Raw genomic sequence first — 16,892 nt, 5'->3', positions numbered from 1 at the left:
AAAGCACAGAACACAGATGCAATACCACAAAAGGTTGTGTGACTGAGGTGGGATTATGGGTGAAGTCTGTCTCTTCCCTGCTTGCATCTGTACAGTTGTTTTCATAAACAAAAATGGTTTCAAATGAAGCAAAGACAGAGAGTAGGGAAACACAGAGATCAGAGAGGAAAGAGGGACCATGGGTGAACAGGATGGTCTGGGTACAGTGGCACATACCTCACGACTGGATTTCCGTGGTACAGGATGTAAATGCCAGCCTCCTTGTTTGAAAAGATTTGATTATTCCGGATGATGCCTTTCCCATTGCCAAGGACAACAATGCCAGAGCGAAGGCCGTGGTGGATCTGGTTACACTGCAAGTGAACACGAGACACCACAGAAGGCAGCTCAGACACGCCACTGAGAAGCAGAGTGCTCATTGCTGCCCCACCGCAGGGCCAGGATGAACCAGCAGAGAAAACTACGTTGCTGGAAGATCCCTAGCACAAAACAAAGTGAATGGGTTTCCCTGGTGGCATGGTCGTTAAGAATCTACCTGCCAATGCAGGGGACGTGAGTTCGAGCCCTGGTCAGGGAAGATCCCACATGCCGCGGAGTAACTAAGCCCATGCACCACAACTACTGGGCCTGTGCTCTAGAGCCCGTGAGCCACAACTACTGAGCCTGCGTGTCACAACTACTGAAGCCTCTGCACCTAGAACCTGTGCTCCACAAGAGAGGCCACCACAGTGAGAAGCCTGCACACTGCAATGAAGAGTAGCCCCCGCTTGCCGCAACTAGAGAAAGCCCGTGCGCAGCAACAAAGACCCAACGTAGCCATAAAGTAAAAAAATAAATAAAATTTTAAAAAAAGAAACAACAAAAAACAAAGTGAATGGACGCGGCCCTGCCCTCTGCGCACAGGTGCACACGTTGACACCTATGAGGGAGACTCCCAAGAGAGGAGTCTTCCCCACCCAGACTCTTGGGATGTAGTTACGCTGGCACTTACTGCTGAGGGCTCCTGCCCTTCATCTGCAATGCACACTACTGAAAATTTCTGAGCCTCCAAAGAGTCCCCAAAACACACGATCATTGGCTAGGCCATGTCATCCCAGGGCGCCCACCTCTCAGAAGGGGGCAGTGCCCCAGTACATGGGAACTTTGGCTAAGCGCAGTCCCAAGAGGCCACCCAGGGAAGGAGTGGGTCACTGGCTTCTAGTCTCCCCTTCTCATTTGGGGGGGGACCTGTGGAAGGTACAGCCCCAGGGAGCTTAGGTGTCCCATGAGGCATGAGGTCACCAGGTGTACGAGCTATAATGACCCTTGGAGATTTTCATACCGTGCAAATGGGAAACAGGCCCAGGGCCATATAGTATGTTTGTGGCAGGGCCGGATCTGAAACCTAGTTTTTCTGTTTCCCAGTCAGTTAGTTGCTTTTGAACAGTGATGAAAATTTTAGGTTATAATAAATTATAATAAAATTGTTTCACTCTGATTGCTAATTTATAGCCTAAATACAATCCTATATTTAAACCAAAAAGCTAGCTGTTTCTCTTCCAAAATTATTTAATGGAAACACAGTTCTAGTTTGCTTTAAAGTGTTTCATGCTGCAAGCTCTCCTATTCTTACTCACTTTTCAGATTTTCCCCTGAAGGATTTGGCAGACTCACCAGAGTAACCGCTGCCTACAGAAGTCCCTCACAGGGTTGAAAAGCACAGGGAGAGAGGTGTAAGCAATGGTATTTCTATCCTGCACTGTTTCACAAAGGCAGGTAATACTCCCTTCCCCCTCCACCTGCTACACTGTCCTGTCCCCCCATCCCTGGGAAGGCAAACTCCTCTCATCTCTCTGGCAACAGTGGCAATAATTTCCTAAGCCAAGGCCATGCATCAAATATCAGTTGCATGGCAGAAAGAGTGAGAGGAAGGGGCTGGCAGAGGACACTGGCCAGGCACGTCTCTTGAAATATAGTTAAGAACTTGCCTTTCTCTGCATTTGCAAGGGCAGTCTAGATATACTGGGTTAAGAACATCCACCCTGAGTCAGACTGCCTGGATTCAAAGGCCAGCGCTAGCACTAGATGTGTGATTTAGGGCAAGGTCCCTAGCGTCTTTGTGCCTCCGTGTCTTCACCTATGAAATGGGAATAATAATAATTCTATCTCACAGGGTTGTGTAAGAGTTAAACCATGGTTAAATAAATATATACCAAGTGCTTAGAACAGTATCTGGCATATAATAAGCACTATGTATAGGATGGATATTATTTTTCCAAGCCCATAAAAAGTCCACTATGTTTCTCAATTTCTGGGAAACCTGTCTCTCAGAGAAGGCTGGAGCAAAACTATGGGGCAGGTCTTTCATGTCACTGGTCTCACATTCTAGGATTTTAAGTGGTTTTCACACTGGCTAAGATCAAAGTCACTATGGCCTCACGATATCCATGAAACAAGTTATCTTCAGAATAAATATCCTACGTGTCCTTTTAATAGTAAAGAATGAACTAATTTGGTGTATTATTTTTGATCCAAGTGTCTTTCATGGCAGACATATCTTTATTCTTACCGAACTCAAAGCCCACAAGAGCATATCAGGGCTGAGGGAGGGAAGGCCCTGTGAATTTCCCTGTCTATCCAGTCCTCCTCCTTGCTAGGGGAGACTGCAGGGACGTACGTGACTTATGCAAAGTCACTCTCAATACATGGAGAAAGAGACCCAGAGTCACAAGGACACACAGAGAAAAGGGCAGGAACTACCTGCAAACAGGAAGCAACAGAAATTCAAGATGGCAACATTTGCTTAAACATCCTCAGAAAAGGCTTCTGAGTACCAAGAGCCACCCTGAAAGGGCAAGAAGATGGAGGAAGTACCAGAATGAGAGGGTTGGACTTTTTCCGGATGTCTACGCCGGCCTCCGCGTTGTCATAAATGTTGTTGCCGGCGATCAGGCCTCCGCCCTCCAAGCGAAGAAAGATGCCTGACGCTCTGCAGTGGTGAATGTGGTTCCTGAGCATGATGATCTAGGCAGAGGAGAGAGAGCCATTCATTTTCCTGTCACAAAGGTATTTTAGAAAACTGCTTGGGGAATACCTGAGTCTTCCTTCCCGTCTGGTCCGTGCAGTTCTACCTGATGCCAGACCAGCCACTCTCCGCCGTGTGCTCACGAGGACTGAGCCATTTCCGTGTCCTTCGTGGCTCTGCCCTACAGGCACTGCACCAACCTCACGCCAGTTCTTTACTAAAACCTGGATGGAAGCCTGGCTCTGAGCTCCACATTCACAGCCTCTGAGCAGGATAAATAACTGGATGACGGCATGGAAAGGACGCTTGGAGAAGGTGGGATTTAGTGGTCTGCAAACTCTACATGCAGTGCAGTTACATGAAGATTTCCAGTGGTCCAAGGGCACAGCTACTTTGAATGGAATCGAGTGCCAGATCCACCACTTCCACACACACCTTTGCTGAACTTCACCTGCCTGAGGAAGCACCTGAGGGTAAAGTACCTCGTAGGCTGTCCTCTCCCACCTTCCCTTTTGCTTTCCACTTTTAAGACAAATACCCATTGTTGCCCGCTTTGCATCTCTTTTGCTGTATTATTATCCTGGGGTGGAAAAACCAATGGAACTCCAAGCTAAGAGACAATTGCAAGTGTTGGTATAAGATAAAGAAGCCTCTTTAAAACAAGGTACCATAACTCAGTAAACAGCTTATTAAGGGGATGCACTGCCACTTACATTCTCTTTTTAGCAATACTAAAAATCTAGAATACATATTGTTTTAAACAACTATGTATTAACAATGAAATGTACTACGTTAAGGTAAATTGTGTACTAACAATAAACACTGTACTACATTAGGATAAAACTCTGGGAGGGGTAAAGTATAATAGAAGTACAATTTCAAGGAGAAGCTTTCTGCTTAGAATGGGGCAAGTTGGAAAGAGCATTGCTCCCACACTTACAACAAGAAGATACAAAAACGTAACCTTTCTTGAATCCATCAGCGAGCTGAGGTTGCAGGACAACCAACTAGCCTGGAATCTAAGGGAAACAGGCACCTTCAAGGACACGAGATGTGAGTACTTGTTTGTCTGAAAAGACACAGATGCCATACTGGCCAGTAAGAAGAGTTCAGCTAACCGTTTCCATGAACTGTTAAAGGCCAGCTGTTAACTAGTGAGAGCACAGAAGCCCCGGGAGCAGCTGCATCTATTCACTTCTCCATGGACCTCGCCAGGTGCTCATGGAGAAAGACCGAGGGCAGGACGAGAGACGGGAGACAGCCTCCCTCCTGGTGGGCGCTTGGGGGAAAGTACAGCCACTGTGGGAAAAGCACTAAGCCCCTCCTGTCCCAAAGAACAAGCCTTAAGCAGCTGGGGGAAGGGCAGCAAACCCTGTGGCTCTCAAGGGAGGGAACAGAAAAACAATAAACCCTTTACCCCTCAGGGAGGTGGGAGGAAAATATCTTGGGCCTCGATCATTAGAGCCCCCCTAGTGCTGAGGGCTGAGGCAGGACCACTGAAAAGGGCCTAGTGCCAAGGTCCTAAATCCACTGACACAGCACCTTCCTAAGACTAAGGATAAATGCAGACACGAGAGGCTCCCTATCACCCACTGTGCCACGAGGCTGGCCAGCCAGAGCCATGGCAGTGCCCTGCTGCTGGGAGGGGCAAGAGCACGGAGGAGCAGATGCAAAGGGAAGAACTAAAACAGAAAAGTCCACTGGCAAACCAGCCAAAGTAATGCAGGAGGAATCAGGAGCCTGTGGTTCACTGAAGGTAATTGTAACAACAAAATCCAAGCATCACAGAAGAGGCATGCCCATTCCCACACATAAACACCATTTACCTCTGTCTCCACCGTCTATACAAGATACCGCACTTCCAACTAAAAATTACCAGATACCCAAAGAAGCAAGAAAAAAAAATCATGGTCAGTGATACTTTTCTTCATTCCCTCTGCCAGCCTCTACCCTCTCGGGAATGTTCTGGAGGGCAGAGGTAGGGCGGTTGCCCTCTGGCCACTGGATCAAGGGCTTGCTCCTGGCCACAGGGGCCAGCTCAGTAAGCCGGCACTCCCGCCCACAGCTCCCCACTTGTATTAATGCCATTTGATATATGTGTTCCCGGAAGCTGCGTACTCATGAGACACCATGGGTTGTTTTAGTCAAAAGCCAGCCAAAATCAGCTTTTCAGGTTCCTTTTTGGAGACTCACTAGGAACAGTTGGCTGCACAATTCCTGCCACAAGTTCCCTGGGGACAACAGTTCCAGAGGGCTACAACGAAAGCTGTTTGACTTTTTGTCTCTCCTTGTCCATGACTCCAATTACCACCTGCTCCCAAGTCTGCATGTCAGGGCACATCTCTCTTCAAAGCTCCAGCCCCCCGTAACCAGATGGCACCTCTGCCTGATGTCACTGATGCTCCAAACTCAACGTGCCCAGAACTGCACTCAGCATCTTTCCACATCCTAACCTTCTCGGCTTCTCAGTTCCTGCCTTTGCCTCAGCCACTCACACCAGAAATCTAGGCCACATAACCTCGACCGCTCCTCTCCCGAGGTTCTCCTCGCCACCTCTCCAGACTGCCCTGTTCCTCCTCTCCATGTACGGACCCTAATTATCCACTGCCCCGCACTGATTGTGTCTCCAGTCTTGTTCCCCTCCACTCCATTCCACACAAAGCTGACAGAAGGAGCTTTCCAAATGCAGATCTGACCACAATTCTCTGCTTAAAATCTTTCAGTGTGTTCCCACTGCCCTCAAGACAATTCCCATCTCTCTGACGAGACACCTGCCCCTGAGCTGACTGACTCTTGCTGACTAGCCCTCACCTCACGCTCTGGCTGTTGAGGTTACTTGCGACTCCCTGAGTGTCCTGCGTCCTATGTCTGGGCCTTCCCGCATGCCTCCTTTGCCTCACAGCTTCACCCTGCCAACTCCTAGTCTTCCTAGACAGCTTGGCCAGGCACCAGTCCTCCGGGAAAGATTTTTTTTTAAGTCTTAAAAAACACCAAACACATTTATGGAGTACTTGCTATGCACCAGACACACTGCTAAGCACTTTATATATATATATATATGCATATATATGACCTCAGTCAATCCTCACCACACCTTGGAGTAGGTAGTATCATTAGTCCAAAGGGCATATAGCTAATAAGGGGCAGAGCCTGAATTTGACTCAGAAGCCACACTCTTACTAACCATGCAAGGAGGAAAGCCCTCCTTGAGGGCTCACTCCAGATCCTTTCATTGTGGTCCCCCTGAGAGCAAAGCTGTCACCCACCCCTTTTATTTGACCTTTATCTTTTGTTCTCTGTTCATAGCACAGTTTTATATTGTGTTTCCAGGGTAACACCACCTGAAATCCTCTTTGGAAATGGGTAAAATACAATTAAGATGCAATTGCTATTAATCATTCTAGAAGCCTTCAGAGACCTGCAAGACTCACATGTGACATCTGTACAGTGCCCTTCAGTTTTCTAAGTGCTTTGCCAATATTATGGCACTGGATCCTCACAAACCCCCAGTCGAAGAAGTGGGGCAGTATTTTCATTTCACATGAGAGGAAGGTAACGTTCACAGTGAATTAGAGGAGAAGTGAGACTCAAACCTAGGAGCTATGTCATGCTTCCTTCTAAAAGGCCATGTCTTTCCTTTTAGAAGCCTCTCCCATCCTGAGCTGTTACTGTCCTGTGGTGCCTGAGGGGGTTGCAGGTACAAGGCGCTGATGGCATGCAGAGTAGGATGATCCATTCTTAGTATGAAGTCCATACATCTCAACGGGGCTTTCTAGGCCCTGGGCAACGTGGATTCTGCTTACCTCCCCTGCTCATTTTCCAGCGGTCCCCACCACACTGCTGAACTTGGCCTCACATCCAGGCCCCAGCACAGGATGTGTGCTGCCTGAACCCTCACTGTGCACCTCCTTTTCACCACACGCAGCCCATTTTCCTTGGTTCTCCTCGCCTCATCCTACTCAACTTAGACATCTCCTCGTCTGGGAAGCCTTCTCAACTACCCACACAGTTTGGATCACAGGCAGCGATCACGTCTCCCAAAATTATCCTGCATCCAGGCTAAAGAGCCCTTGTTCCTTCTACCAGGAGTTGGGTGACATATTTGAGAAGCAGCATAACATAGAGAAAGGAGGTGGAAGACCTGGGTTCTAGTCCCCATTCTGTTTGGCCTCTAACCTGCTGTGTGATCCTGAGTGAGTCACCTTCCTCCCTAGGCCTATTTCCTCTTCTGTAAAATGGGAAGAATAGTTTCTGCCTCATCCAAATCAGATGACGGACATGAGGCAAGTGTGTGTTATAAGATTAAAAGATGATTTTTAAAAAAAATGCATACTAGCACCATCCAAGCCCTCCTGCGTACAGCCCCTGAAGCCCTCTCACCACTCCAAAATCATGTTCCTTGTGACCCAGCGAGGCCTCATGGGTCTGTACAGTAAGCCTTATGACAGCACCTTGTTATTATGTATACATCGCACCTTGCTATTATGTATACATCGCACCGCATAAGTCAGGTTCCGGAAGATGTTTCCTTCCATCTTGGCTCGGCCATAAGAGCAAACGAAGACGCCTCCCTTCCCGTCCCGGAACAGGCACTTGCGGATGAGGCAGCCCTGCACAGAGCTGGCCAGCGCCATGGCCTCCCTGTCCTTCTGCAGCTCCTGGTGTAGTGAGTTCAGCACCAGGCAGCTGGGCAGCTGGATGGATGCTCCCGGCAGTGGTGGGCCCAAAAAGGAGCCCCCTAGAACCGGCCGCGGTCCCTGCACTTGGTAGGACAGTCTGTACGTGAGCTGGTCCTCATCCTCATCCTCACCGCTGGGACTCAGGCCTCCATCGCTGCTGTCTGGGGTCCGGGCCACCCTTTCCCCATCGCTGCCCACCTCTGCCTCCTGTGAGCCAGCCTTGGGGGAGCCAGTTGCTGGGCTGGTAGGGCTCTGGCTACCCTCAATGACAATGCCACAGGTTCTTGGGCTCCAGGCCTGGTCCCTGCTTTCCAGGTCCAAGGACATTAAAGAGTCAGAGTCCTCTGTTGGGAGCACGCTGGGAGAGGACCTGATAAGCCCTAAGAGATGCGTGTAGGCCCAGTTGTTCTCTGAGGATGGGTGGCCCTCAACAGTCACAGAGTTGTTTTCACTGCCCACAAATTCACAGTTTTCCAGGACACACAGGGGCACATTGTGCAGAAAGACATGGGTGTTTTTGAAGGTGCAAAACTTCACTTGGCAGGTGCCCGGGCCATGGACCTGGATGTGTCCATTCTCAAAGTTGCAGTTGTCAAACTGGACGTGACCTGAAGTTGTCTGGGGAACGAAAGAGAGAAAGTGGGTGTAACAGGGGTAAGATCTGTTTTGCTAGTCAGAGCTCTAACTGTTCCGTAAGGGGATGGCACCTGGAAAGGCCATCTGTCCTGCTGGTCATGTTCCCTTCCCCACAGGGCAAGGGTCCTGCCAGCCCCAGGAGGAACCAGGAGCTGCTGTGCATCAGAAGGAGGATCATTCGGAGCTGCCTTCCCTCCCCTCCTTCCAATCCCAAAGGGCAGGAGACAAGAGTGGAAACGGATAATGGCAGAAAAGTTCACTTTCTGGAGCAGGGCCCTTCCCCAAACCCTCAAATCTCAAGTAAATTCCACCAGTGCTCATGAAGCGCTTAATGAGAATAAAGAGTCTGGTGTGGGGGGTGGGAGGTAACATGGAGAAGGCGGAAGATGCTGAATGCTCAGAGGGATGCTACGTGAAATGGAATCGACTCAATACTGGAGATGAACCAGGAGACGGTCGCTCAAGGGAGAAATGATGAGGGAGAGCTTTGGATTCTCACAAACACAGGAACTGGCTGGGATGTGAGCCCAACTTTACCAAGCCCTCTGATGGGTGAGGGTCCCACGTGGTGTCTCGGTTACATGGAGACTGTGTCCCACCAGGTGGTGTTCCTCCGGGTCTCTCCTTCCAAAGCACTATCCCTTCATTCGAATCCTCCCTTGGCCCTGCGAGCCTGCTTCCACCTGAGCCTGCAGCCCTGAGGTTCACCACATAGGCCAGTCTGGAGTGCGGAGTCAGGACAGAGCTGGGCAAAGCCAGAGGGCTGACAGAGGCCAGGGTGGGCCAGGAGGGGCTGAGCTCTGCTGGGGCTGGGCCAGCAGTGGGAGGCCCAGACACAGGTGCTGGGAAAGTCTGCGTGGGAACTGGTGCTGGTGGAGAACTACGGCAGGAGACAGCAGGCCACGTCCCTAAAGAGGGGGACAAGGTGTACTGCCGTGACCGGGTGAGTGCCCTGAGCAGTGGCTAAGAGTGCGGGCTCTGGGGGTCCAGCTGCAGGGCCCAGCTCCCAGCTCTGCCTCTTCCAGGTGTGTTATCTTGGATAAACACATCACTTCTCTAAGCCTCAGTTTCTCTGTCTGCAACACAGGGCTCACGAACTAACAAAGCACCAGGCACGGAGCCATGCACAAAGCTGGCACGTGAGAAAAGCCAGCTGTTATCATCTGGGGTCAAGGGACGTGGAGAGCAGAGAGTTCTCTGGGGTGGGGGTACTACTCAGCCCTACGGAACAGCCCACCTGAGACCCTCAGCCTTCCAGGCCTGACGGAGAAGACCAGCCACTCTGCATTCCTGAAAAAGAGCTGCTTCTGGATTCCACACCAAGCTCCATGAGATGTACTTGAACCATAAAATGAGGTAGTAGTGTCTCATGATCCCACTTAGTAATCCCTGGACAATTTTACATTCTCTAGCAGTGACCTCCCTTGAGAGCTTGTCCCAGAACTTAACTCCCCTTAACCTCTCTAGTTCTTCCCTATGGCTAACCTAACTTTTTCTTGCTGCAGTTTAAGTCTATTTTCTCTTACTTGGTCCTCTCTGTAGAAAAACCCTGGCTCTCTAGAGACGCAGAGTCATTGCTAGAGTTCTCCTCAGAAGTCATAAAAAACGGCTGTGAAGTCACCCTGGCCTTTGCATTTTTCAGGCAAGGTCATCCTAGCCCCCTGTCCTGCTTTTAGTTAAAAGACAAGCATGGACTGAGCACTAATATATGCCAAGCACAAAGCCAGATGGTGGGCTGGGCTACAAGGTCTACGGCCAGGACCCACCCCTTGAGGATCTGCAGCTGCACTTGTGAGGGGGAAGTGGAGGCTGAAGAATAAATGACTATGAAATGTGGAAGGTATGGAAACGAACCGTTCTTCCAGATCTGCAGATGAGCACAGAAGGACTCCATCGGTTCTTCTGAAATGTTCTAAGTAGCGAACAGCCTTTTAAGCTTCCAGGGAATGCAGAACAATGTAATTTCAAAAGGGGTTAGACTCAAAGGCCTGGATTTGAGTTCTAACCTCACTAATTATCCACTTGAGAAAGTTACTCAGCATCTCTGAGCCTCAGTGTCCCTCATCTGCAAAATGGGGACACACCTACTCTGTCTACCACAACTGTTTGTTGTGGGGATCAAATGAGGCCACAGATGGAAAGTCACCTATCTTATGATTACAGGCTTTGGACCCTACCTCTGTCCCTTACAAAGTCTGAGACCCTTGCTGAGGCTCCATCTGCTCATCAATAAAGCCAGCTGACACTGCCCATCTTAATCATGGCTGTAAAGCACGTGGCTGGCAAAGAGTAAGTGCATCATAAGTGACTGGTGGCATAATGATCATTACGAACGTGAGAGACAATTTGGTTGTTATTGGTAGAACAGTGGCAATATAATTTTTGTTGACTAGGTACAAAATCCATGTATCATAATCAGTTTCTAGGCAATGCAGCTCCTGGCAGTCTATAGCTATTAGCTCTAGACTGTTCTGCCAGAAGCTACCAACATCCCAACACATGCTTTTCTTTGGAAACAACTGCTCTGCTCCTAGAAGGAATGTGTTCTCCTGATATTTCCTGACCCTCTCTCCAGTCAGCCTTGGCAAAAGCCTGACCTTCCTTGACCCTCTGCAGAGTGGGGCTAATGTGCTGAAGGTCACTGGCCTGCAGAGCCCCCCTCTTTGGCCATCTCTCTGGGAACGCTGTCTGTTCTCTGCTTCCTGTCACCATGTGGCATGTGGCATGCTCCCGGAACCTGGCTGCTCTACCTGTGGTCCAGTTGGTCCAGGTTGGAAAGGAAGAAGTACAAAGCAATTTTGGCCTCCAGTGCAAGGCTCATTTTTTTAAGTACAGCTTTTTCAGGAATAAAGCAGAATATTGATCTCTACTGATCCCTGTGCCTCTTTCTCAACTGGTGCAGAACTCACAGGAGTGTGTTATAGGACTAATGACTGAACTCTCTCTCTTTTTCTAATTCCAACAAAAAAAGGGTTACAAACCCACTGAGAAGAGGGCAAGGCCCAGGGTCAGGCCGGGAGAGGCTATCCATCTGAGGTAGACACCCACCTTAAACATGAAGGGTGAGAACCAGGCTGGCATGAAGACGAGGTTGCACAGGCGTGTGGTTGAGCACTGCTGGTCAATGCTGGCTAGCAGGGCCACTTCGCCCAACTTCCCGTGGCCTACGATCTCCACGGGCACCTTCAGGATAATTTCACCTTGCTCTTCGTGCAGACCTGGGAACAGCAGGATTCGGTCAAATAGGCTGGACATGGCCAGGGCACTGCCTAGGCTGTGAAACTCATGGCCTGGCCCGACACTCAGGGTACGACGTGTCCTCCTCCGGCGAAATAGAGAAAAGCAGACAGAGGTCTCCAAGATCGCAGCATTCTTGGTCCACATCTTGGAGGCAAGGTAATGCTGCTTGAAGGCCTCCCTCCAAGACTCAGGTTCCACATCAGGCTGGTTGGGCCAGTTGGGGTGGCGGCACTCAGTGTAGCCCAGATACAGCTGCCGCCAGCGAGTCCTATCAAGACTGAGGATCAGTTCATACCAGGCCCTGCACACTAGGCTGCAACGGCCCAAGTCGGGAAGGGGCAAGTAGGCTAAGATCATGCGCCACAGCTCCAGGGGGAGGCTGCCAGCCTCCATCGTCACCTGGGAGACAGACACAGAACAAAAGAGTTTTTGTCTACGCTGCTTACAGTCCCCCTTCTTAAAATATCCCCTGCCTTCTGACCCCAGGGGTGAACAGGCACCTAGGCCCAGCCAATCACAGGACTCCACCCACTGAGTCAGAATCCTTCCCTGGGATTTTTCTACCTGCAATCAGCAGGGAAAACTTTCTTTTCTCTTAAAGACACTATAAAGATATGACCTAGTTTAGACTAGTTTAGTTTGGACTAATACAGAGGGAACCCACCTTTGGCTGTTACTGTCCTAGAGCTGTCTCTACTCATCACGGATCAAATCCTCATGGGAGGCAACCTCAGGAAAACTGCTGCTGAGGTTTCTGGTCCTGGCTCTGCCACTGGTTACTCATGTAACCCTAGTGTCCCAAGCATCTACTGGGCTAGCTGCCCAACCATCTGCTCCCATGATTTTTTGGGGGAAAATATCCCTCCCCCCACCAACAGTTTACACCACTTGCTTATAGAGGTAGGGCTTTCCGCAGCCCTGTGTGTGGAATAACACTATCCAGACCCTTGGCTGCAAATGACTGGACTCTGGATGGCTCCACTGGGCCACTGAGATCTTTAGGGGAATGTGAGTTACAATTCTAGAATCAGATTGACTTCTTTCCTGAATGGAGGGGAATGAGTGGCTTGTTTCCTAAGCTATAAACTCAGGAACAGTTGTTGGTGACCATTTTCTCTGGGGGCAGGGGAGGGTGGAAGCAGAAGCTGGTCTGCATTGAGAGGAGGATGAATGAGAGACACAGAAAAAAGCAGAGAAAAGGGCAGAAACAAGGGGCATCCCAGTGTTTCTCCAGCACTGCAGGTCACAGCTCCAGTCTACTCTCAAAGCTCAGCTCCATCCTTGCCTTTTGAATCCCTTCAGCTACCTCTGTACTCTTCTAGCAAATTCTCCTTTTTGCCTAAGCTGGCTTCACTGCATTTCTGTTGTTCACACCTAGTTTAAGCTCTATCAGCGTCAGTTTCCCCACCTAAAAAACAAGGCGGCTGAATTAGATGACCTAGAGCAACTTCCAAGTCTGAACCCTGTAAGGTCTCTAGACAACTAGAAACTAAAACTGGAAACAGGGCCGACTCCATCACTGACTTTAATAATCAAGTTGTCCACCTCTCCAGGGCCTTAGTTTTCCCCTCAATTTTATAAAAATGATGATCAAACTGGTCAGCCATTAGCCCCAAGAAGGCTAAAAACACAGATGTGTGATTACATCTGATAGAAATTCTAAGCCTCCTCCAGACAGGTATGGCTTTAACTCTACAGATTAGTATCAGAGCCCAGATATGCAGGTTCTTCCATCATGATCACCCACTGAGACTTTATGAAGTTCTCAGTAGCACTGGAGAAGAACTGGCTCTGGACTGGTAAGCATGATGTAGAGAGGAAAGAAAGGCTGGGCTCCTGATACTGCAACTGCCCCAGGCAAATGCAATTTTACTCATGGTGGTTTCTGTGACACCCATGTCTCCTGTTCCTCATCCCTTCTTTAGCCACACCTTCCCAGCCTTTTAAGGAGAAGAATGTTTTTCTATCCCTTCTCTAACCATTCTCTAGCTAAGCGATCACATTCATTCCCTTGATTTCAACTACCAGTGTAAATTCAGGACCTCAAAATCTGAATTTCCAGCCCCTGCTGTCTCTTTCAAGCTCCATACATGAACACCCAATTGCTGGCCAGACGTTTCTACCTGAATGTTCCACAGACACTAAAAACTCAGCATCACATCCAAAATGGAACCTCACCTTCCAATTTAGGCCATGACAGAATTCCTAGAACTGGATTCTCCTGCCTGCCACAAACGAGGGAATAAAATCCATGCTCTCAGGCACTGAATAGCAAGCCACAAAGGACTGTGATCTTAGAGAGCAAGGAAACAGGAGGAAAGTGCATGACTGCTCCAGCTGTCATCTTGGGGTACCTTCTCATTGTGGGGTAGGGAGATGGAGCCCAGGCAGAGTGATAGTCTACTGAGCAGGCAGATTTGAGTTCTGGGCTGAAGTGGCTGAAATCTGCCAGGCAGGGTATCCAGAGGGCGTGAGCGACACAGCGTGGGGGTGGGTTTGGCGGGCAGTTTCTTGGCTGAAAGCTGGACCACACGCGTACAGGGTGGTACTTCCACAGACCTAGTAGAAATTGCCTTCTCTGGGGTAAGTGGTGATACTAGAGATCAGGCAGAGCTGGGAGATCATGGAATTCCACCCAGAATATGGAGCATTCATACTGAGACTCAGAAAGGATGTGCCATGGGAATAAATTCAAATCGGAAGAATAAAGTCAAGCTTCATAGGATCAAAGGGTTCTTCCAGTAACTTATGCCTGCTAGAATGAAATTTAACAGTCCTAAAAAAAAAAAAAAAAGGACAACATAATCTCGACTCCCTCAACATGTCAGCTACAAGATATTGTGATGTTGGCATAAGAAAACTAGAGAGTCCTAAGACCCAGTTCCACCCACCTGCGGGCAGGCACCAGTCCCTCCCACCAGGAAGCCAGCACAAGCCCTTGGACCCTCATCCACCAGGGGGCAGACACCAGAAGCAAGAGGAGCTACAATTCTGCAGCCTGAGGAATGGAGGCCACAAACACAGAAAGTTAGACAAAACAAGATGGCAGAGGAATATAACCCAGACGAAGGAACGAGATAAAACTCCAGAAGGACAACTAAGTGAAGTGGAGATAGGCAATCTGCCTGAAAAAGAATTCAGAGTAATGATAGTAGAGGTGATCCAAGATCTCGGAAAAAGAATGGAGGCACAGATTGGGAAGATACATGAAATGTTTAACAAAGAGTTAGAAGATTTAAAGAACAGAGATGAACAATATAAGAACTGAAATGAAAAATACAGTAGAGGGAATCAATAGCAGAATAAATGAGGCAGAAGAACAAATAAGTGAGCTGGAAGATAGATGGTGGAAATCACTGCTGCAGAACAGAATAAAGAAAAAAGAATGAAAAGAAATGAGGACAGTCTGAGAGACCTCTGGGACAACATTAAATGCACCAACATTCATATTATAGGGATCCCTGAAGGAGAAGAGAGAGAGAAAGGGCCTGAGAAAATATTTGAAAACATAATAGTTGAAAACTTCCTTAACATGGGAAAGGAAACACTCAAGTCCAGGATGCGCAGAGAATCCCATAGGGGATAAACCCCAGGAGGAACACACCAAGATACATACTATTCCAATTGACAAAAATTAAAGACAAAGAGAAAATATTAAAAGCAACAATAGAAAAAGCAACAAATAACATACAAGGGAATCCCCATAAGGTTATCAGCTGATTTTTCAGCAAAAACTCTGCAGGCCAGAAGGGAGTGGCATGATATATTGAAAGTGATGAAAGGGGAAAACCTACAACCAAGAATACTCTACCCAGCAAGGCTCCCATTCAGATTCTAGGGAGAAATCAAAAGCTTTACAGACAAGCAAAAGCTAAGGGAATTCAGCACCACCAGACCAGCTTTACAACAAATGCTAAAGGAACTTCTCTAGATGGAAAAGAAAAGGCCCCAACTAGAAACAAGAAAATTACGAATGGAAAAGCTCACCAGTAAAGGGAAACATACAGTTAAGGTAGGAAATCATTCACACACAAATATGATACTTAAACCAGTAATTGTGAGAGGAGGAGAATACAAATGCAGGATATTTGAAACACATTTGAAATTAAGAGATCAGCAACCTAAAACAATCATGCATATATATAGACTGCTATACCAAAACCATGGTAACCACAAACCAAAAATCTACAATAGATACACACACAAAAGAAAGCAATCCAAACACAACACTAAAGACAGTCATCAAATCACAAGAGAAGAGAACAAAAGAGGAAGGGAAGAAAAAAGACCCACAAAAACAAATCCCAAACAATTATCAAAATGGCAATAAGAACATCCATATTGATGATTACCTTAAATGTAAATAGATTAAATGCTCTAACCGAAAGACACAGACTGGCTGAATGGATACAAAAACAAGACCCGTATATATGCTGTCTACAAGAGACTCACTTCAGATATAGGGACACAAACAGACAAAGTGAGGGGATGGAAAATGGTATTCCATGCAAATGGAAATCAAAAGAAAGCTGGAGTAGCAATACTCATGTCAGACAAAATAGCCTTTAAAATAAAGGCTGTTACAACAGACAAAGAAGGAGGTTACATAATGATCAAGGGATCAATCCAAGAAGATATAACTGTAAATATATATGCACCCAACATAGGAGGGCCTCAACATATAAGGCAAATGCTAACAGCCATAAAAGGAGAAACTGACAGTAACACAATAATAGTAGGGGACTTTAACACCCCACTTACATCAATGGACAGATCATCCAGAAAGAAAATCAATAAGGAAAGACAGGCCTTAAATGACACATTAGATCACATGGACTTAATTGATATTTACAGAACATTCCATCCGAAAGCAGCAGGATACACATTCTACTTAAGTGCACACAGAACATTCTCCAGGATAGATCACATGCTGGGCCATAAAGCAAGCCTTAGTAAATTTAAGAAAATTGAAATCATATCAAACATCTTTTCTGATCACAATGCTATGAGATTAGAAATCAACTACAAGAAAAAAACAGTAAAAAAAGCAAACACGTGGAGGCTAAACAATATGTTACTAAACAACCAATGGATCACTGATGAAACCAAAGAGGAAATAAAAAAATACCTAGAGACATATGAAAACGAAAACACAACAATCCAAAACCTATGGGACGCAGCAAAAGCTGTTCAATTAGGGAAGGTAAAAGCAATACAATCTTCCTCAGGAAACAAGAAAAATCTCAAACAACCTAACCTTACACCTAAAGTAACTAGAGAAAGAATAACAAACAAAACCCAAGGTTAGTAGAAGGAAAGAAACCATAAAGATC

General features: G+C 47.6%; 1 protein-coding gene across 10 annotated transcripts in view; it reads right to left on the bottom strand.

Moving 5' to 3' along the window:
* FBXO10 (F-box protein 10) overlaps nucleotides 1–16,892 on the bottom strand; it is an 81,208-nt gene that overhangs the window by 29,966 nt on the left and 34,350 nt on the right. For 9 of the 10 annotated variants that reach the window (XR_009564285.1, XR_009564283.1, XR_009564287.1 and 6 more), the window contains 4 exons: nucleotides 11,368–11,958; nucleotides 7,480–8,301; nucleotides 2,854–3,003; nucleotides 217–353 (listed from right to left, as the gene is read on the bottom strand). Coding sequence is in view for 6 of the 10 variants with exons in the window: in XM_070045721.1 (XP_069901822.1) it covers nucleotides 217–353; nucleotides 2,854–3,003; nucleotides 7,480–8,301; nucleotides 11,368–11,952 (1,694 nt within the window). In the remaining 4 variants the exon portion in view is untranslated. The remainder of the gene's footprint in view (nucleotides 1–216; nucleotides 354–2,853; nucleotides 3,004–7,479; nucleotides 8,302–11,367; nucleotides 11,959–16,892) is intronic. The other variant, XM_060300736.1, reaches the window with a different exon arrangement.

Source organism: Globicephala melas, chromosome 6 (genome assembly GCF_963455315.2).
Source record: "Globicephala melas chromosome 6, mGloMel1.2, whole genome shotgun sequence".
In the NCBI taxonomy this organism is placed as follows: Eukaryota; Metazoa; Chordata; class Mammalia; order Artiodactyla; family Delphinidae; genus Globicephala; species Globicephala melas.
This window is presented reverse-complemented; position numbering and strand designations above follow the sequence as displayed.